The 6,047-nt window shown below is 41.3% G+C and overlaps 1 protein-coding gene across 1 annotated transcript in view; it reads left to right on the forward strand.

Annotated features, from left to right (window-relative positions):
* The first annotated feature begins 858 nt into the window (after positions 1–858).
* Positions 859–6,047, forward strand: part of LOC133123135 (receptor tyrosine-protein kinase erbB-4-like) — a 403,692-nt gene continuing 398,503 nt past the window's right edge. Inside the window, exon 1 of the mRNA XM_061233434.1 lies at positions 859–1,171. Coding sequence (XP_061089418.1) covers positions 1,093–1,171 — 79 coding nt within the window. The 5' untranslated portion in view covers positions 859–1,092. The remainder of the gene's footprint in view (positions 1,172–6,047) is intronic.

The following is a 6,047-nucleotide window of genomic DNA, read 5'->3' on the forward strand; positions in this document are numbered from 1 at the left end:
TCCCTCCCTCTCTCTCCCTCCCTCTCACTCTCCCTCTCTCTCACTATCTCCCTCTCTCCCTCTCTCCCTCCCTCTCACTCTCTCTCCCTCTCTCACTATCTCTCTCTCTCTCTCTCTCTCTCTCTCTCTCTCTCTCTCTCTCTCCCTCTCTCTCACTCTCTCCCTCTCTCTCACTCTCTCCCTCTCTCTCTCTCTCTCTCTCTCTCTCTCTCTCTCTCTCTCTCTCTGTCAGGAGAAAAGTTTTAGCCAGATGTTTCATTACACTGTAACCCGCAGAAGTGTCCAACCCGTTGGGCAGGTGTGAAAGGGGAATGTTCTTGAGAGGGCGTCTGCGCATAATTTAATTTAAAAGAAGCCGTGTATCACGCAATTATAGGTGAACCGAAAAAAGTCCACAATTTAATTTTATCGTTGAAATATGCTGTAATAAAATTTAAACTGTAATACTGTAACACCAGAAGTAATGCATTTCCCTTTTAACAAAATGAAAGAAACGTACAAAATAACGCATTTCTTGGTTTAAAAAAAATCCATCTGTTTATTTCATCTTGCCGTCATGTTTTATTTATTATAATTACAATGTTTGTTAAATACGAAATGCCATAATTTCCACGGCCCTAATTTGTAGCAGTCGAGACAGGTGCTTGCAGCGCAACAAATGCATATTTTGGCAGAGCCAGACAACCAATGGGAGGCAGCAAGGCGTGTAGAAGGGCGGAGTTTGAGTGTAGTAGTCGCACCGAAGACCAATCGGCCGGTTGGTGGGCGGGACGGTATCGCTCGAGGGAGTGGCTTCACTCCCGAGCCTTCGCTGGGTACTCAAACTCAGGAGAGTAATGGCATGAGCGAACCATTGCAATCAGGACAGGCAAAAGCGCGCCGTGGAAACTACGCTACTACTGCTTAAACTTATTTTATTGCGCATGATACGTTAAACGGGACGACGGCACCGGGAGGAACGATTAAAATCACATCGAAAACACTGTACGTCGAAAACTGTCACAAGCGGACGTTTCTTCTCTTTTCAGCTAAAAAGAGGATATGTTGTTGGACATGTGAATTATTAGGAGTTACTGGCACTCACCCCCCAAAATGAAGCTCGCCTCCTTGCTGTATTTCTTCGGCTCTCTCCTCACTTCTGTCGTGGTTCGGGTGAGATCTTCACAGTCAGGTGAGTGACAGTTCCCTAATGTCTAGCGCGCGAGGCGCTTGTTTACTTGTGCCTGCTTGTTTGTTATCGGTTGCGCTTAGGGACGGCTCTGTGTTTGGGCTATAAAAATTACCCGACTTCGAGATGGAAATTTGTGAGGTATTTTACAGCGAGCTAAATCACACTGTTGTGTGTTTTCGATAGATATCGCCGTGAAATCTCTGCAGTGATTGTCAAGTCTGAATCTTGATTAATAATTTGCTCTGCCGTGCAGAAAGGGGGCCACCGGAATGGTTGATTATCATTTAATTTACTAAAATGGTGCTTCAAATTCATTGCTTCTTGGCACCTGGATGGGTAGGCTACTAAAGTAATGTTTCTTGATCCTGTACATTGCTTAATGTGTGGTTCAAGAAGGCACTCTATGTATAGGCTACTATGCATTTAAAAAGAATATCGAATGAAACAAGGTAGGCTAATGCTTTGAACTCCGCACACAGAACGGCACTGTTGAATTCGCATAGAACGGCATTGAATAATCAACACACGTGTCCCGTGGACACAGAAGATGCTAGCCCAGTTCTTTTTTCCTGTTTCTTTTTCTTCTTCGTCTTCCAGTCCCTTGTGGGAAAAGGGGTTTAACCAGTCGCCTTGTTTTTCTTATCATCGCACTGCTGAGTGAACAATCGCTCCTGTCAGAACAGACTATTGTTGTCAGTCGTGTCTGTGAAATAACTTGGCTCGGTTCTTATGGCGCTGCACCTTGCATACTCCCGAGTTGTTTTCATTTGCATAATTATGTCCCGGATAAAGATGTATACTTCTTCTACCATCAGTCCTGTAAGACATCAATGGGCCAATATGCATAACCGTAGGGACGTCCAACACCAAGGCTAATTCTTTATAATAGTAGTCATTTTTCTTATTCTTCTTATGCGGTTATTATTGTAGCTGTTGTAGATGCAGTAGTTGTAAAAGGGTCATGATTATAAAAAGGTAAAACAGCACCATTAATAAATGTTAATATTTGTTTGCTATGTCTGTTTTGGGACAAATGTGATACAATGAGAAATTTCTATCCATTCCTCGTGTGTGTAATAATGAGAGTTTGCGAATAACAAATGCCAGGAGTTGAAAGTAGTGATGCATTACTAAGTACCACGGAGTATTGGTTTATTAAGCACAGGTTTTTTTGTATTGTTATTCCTCCTTTTTATTACTGTCCTTCTTCTGTTTATTGTAGTCTATCATACACATTCTTCTTCTTCTAATTCTTCTTATTCTTCTTCTTCTTCTTCTTCTTCTTGTTATTATTATTATTATTATTATTATTATTATTATTATTATTATTATTATTATTATTATAGATTAACTGCTACAAAAACGTCATTGTTTATCAGTCAACTGTTTGTCGAGCAGCTGTTAAAAGATCAAAACAGCTCTCGGAGCAGGGTAGCGAATCTGAGCTCGTTTGATTGCGTGACCTTCATATAGTTTTAGAGCGGATGATCACGCTCGCGGGGGATCGCTGCCCATTGTTCCGCCGCAGTCCTGGCTGCTTCACTTTCTGAAAGACAGCTGAGAATGGGACTCTACGTTGTACGGTGATTTAGAAAAGGTAGCTACACGTTCGTCCTCGCGTAGGCTACAGTCACCGGGAATAGTTTGAGATTAGCTAATGGCTGCGTTTATCAGCAGAGAAATTAAGTGGCGTTTTATTGCGTGAAAGAATGCGACTCTCCACACGGTGGTGGTATGAACCGTACAGCCACCGTGAAACGCGTTGCCCCCGTAATTTACACAGCTCACGGCAACGACTAAGCGGAGGACCCCTTGCATTTTATTACTTATTTTGTTTATTTCAAGTGTGACTTGTTTGTGCGGACTGTTTAATTGTAGTTAGGCCTGTTGACTCCGAATGACTCGCAGCAGGCGCTGGTCGTTTACGTGAGGAATTTCTTCAATATTTGTTTTCGGGAGTTGAGAGGAGGAGAGACTGCGCTCCGGTGCGTTGAAGCTGACCGCAGCAAGGCGACTGTCGCATACGCAGGCTTTTAAAAGTTATGTCGCTGAACCGTTAATAATGAATCGGTCCCACGAGTACGCGCGCAGTTCTTCTGTGTACCGGTGGCTGCTGCCCTTGCTCCTAAATAGGTCTTGTACCATCTACGTAGCCTAGGGATTCTTAAGAAAACGAACTTCGTATTTTTAGTGGCAATCATTCGCCGTGTTTTCGTTTCCGTGTCAATTTAATTGAGTCAAACCAAGGGATATTCCGACTTTAATTCACCTGCAAGCATTGTGAGTTTGTATCCGATGTAGACCAGGCTACACGCTCGATGGGCAATGCAAATACGGTTGCATCTACGCCTTCAATATTCTTTAGACAAACTAATTTAACTGCAAGTGCACGATAATTGTGAATTTATGAGACCTTTCCTTCTTTTCTTGTTTTATGTTTGTACATTAGGCCTATAACACTATAGCACACCTATTTCAAATGCGAGAAATATTTGAATTATTATTTTAGCTTGCATCACAACAACAGCAGCAGCAACAACAACACATAAATAATCATAATAATAATAATAATCATAATAATAATAATAATAATAATAATAATAATATTAATAATAATAATAATTATTATTATTATAGATTATTATTATTATTATTATTATTATTATTATTATTATATTATTATTATTATTATAAACGTCAGCATTAGGATATCCTACAGGCTACATTTAATAGATATAGTTGCTTTAGCATTGGTGCATTGCATTGGTGTTGGGCTTTCCATGTTCGCATTGTTTCATGTGCAGTGGGTTTATCTGTAGTTTCGTTCGGGTGCATCGCGGCTCCACAACTTGCCTGTATTTCCCACAGTTGTTTGTTTTAACTGACGGCGTTACCCCGTGGCGTCTTCGTGACAACAAAGTAATGAAAGGGAATACGTTTCCTGAACGATTTTGACGTGCGCATAAGCCCCCGCTGCATTGACATGGATGTTACCGGTGAATTATTGTTATGACGGGACCCTCAGAGCCTATTCCGCTAGTCGTCTTGTTTACGGGAAGCAGAGTGCATCAAGGAATCCTATCTAATCCCGGAGTCTGCCGAGCTAAGCGACGCAGGCAGCGGAGGGGATCGGTACAGTGGTCTATCAAAGCGTCCGCGTTGATTGTGTGTTTGAAGTGTATTCATGTATGAAACTGAAACATACATACTTAATTCTCTCCTATCTACTATATTTTCTCACCTGCTTGCCTGTTATATTGAGGGTCAGAATACTACTGTCTATTTGGGGCAGAGCGCCAACTGAAGGCCTATTTCCTCTCGAAAACTAAGATAATTTTTTTTTATCCTTCTTGGTTTATACACGTTTTTTTTTCGGAAGATGCAGATGCACACTGAAAACTGTTTATTTTTTATTTTTTTATTTCCCTTTTAAATAAACTGAACAAATACAATTAACGCCGAATTGATTTTTTCACGCAATTATACAATCTAAATGTTAGTGAAAATGTCAGACTTCTTGTCAGTGAAATGTTTTTGGTGAAAACAAGCAGCCAGTGCCTTGGGTTATGAAACACAAGAAAAAAAATCGGATACGTCCACGCAATGTCATTGCTCCCCACTCACCTATCACGCTATAATTATAATAAATGACAAGGTTTCTGTGTTGCTGTCAGGGCTTTCAATATCTGGATGAGCAATCCATTCTTATTTCTTGTTTCTAAGATGGCAATTTCACACTAATCCACCTGAACCGTGAAAACGACTCGTCCAGCAAGTGCTGCATTTCCTTTAGTAATTGACTCGAAATTCAGTGTCATTAAATGATTCCGACAGTCGGTTTGGCAGCCCGTTTAGCCAGCGCTAGGCCAAACACGGGGGTCTTTAGTGTCGGAAGCGAAGTGAGACAAACCCAATTTGTTTCGTCTCCTCGTTATCTGAACGATGCGAGTGGGCCTTCCATTACAGAGGCTAATTAATGAATGGATTAGGAAAGCTGTCAGTCGGTTGTACACCTGCACCGTTCCGTATCTACCAGCGATACCGAGTGTCTCGGCGGTGGACGTGGGTTGTTGGAACTCTAATGGGAAATGAAATACGGGGCAGATAACCGTAACCAGCCGGAGGGAGACAGGGTGTTGATTGAATTGCTTTTTGATGAAACAAATTAAGCGCCGCTCGTTCGGAGGAGGAGGACGGCGTTTGGAGCTGTGTGACAGGAGGAGGAGAAGACGTTGACTCAGAGGCTGTCTTCTGCTTTGTTTACCACACCGTGCTTGGCTCCAGCATTAAAAAAATAAAATAAAATAAAAAACCAACAAAAAAAACCCAACATTTGATTCGATGTGCTGAATGCGTATGCAACTCCAGCTACCTTATACCACATAATCTTTTCCAAATCACTGAATTTTATTGTAATGGTCTGGCTTTGTACGTGAGCCCTAACGCTAACGTTTGATATTTAAACCAGTAGCCTAATTGAAACGTGCCGATTTACTGAATACTTTCTTGAATAATTATCAAGATTTGATTGTGTGTGGGTGCATTTGTGTTTGGACTGTAAATAAATTCCGTCTCATGCCGTCCACAGTTCTCATTTTATTTATTCTATTATTTGTGTCGAATATTAAAAATGACCCTGTTTCCTCTCCCATGAAGCAATGAAAGGAACAGTGAGCGCATTATTTCTTATAATTTTGCAAGAAAGCCTGGCTGGTTTATGGTTTGTGGAATACATTGACTATGATAATAATGATGATGCCAATCACAGTCACAACACCTACTGGCAGTATTTTGGTGATCTTGTGACAGTTTATAATGTGTGTGGGTGTGTGTGTGCCTGTGTGATGGGTCTGTGTGTTTGCGTGTGTGTGCCTGC

The sequence above is a fragment of the Conger conger genome, chromosome 3 (genome assembly GCF_963514075.1).
Source record: "Conger conger chromosome 3, fConCon1.1, whole genome shotgun sequence".
NCBI classification, from domain to species: domain Eukaryota; kingdom Metazoa; phylum Chordata; class Actinopteri; order Anguilliformes; family Congridae; genus Conger; species Conger conger.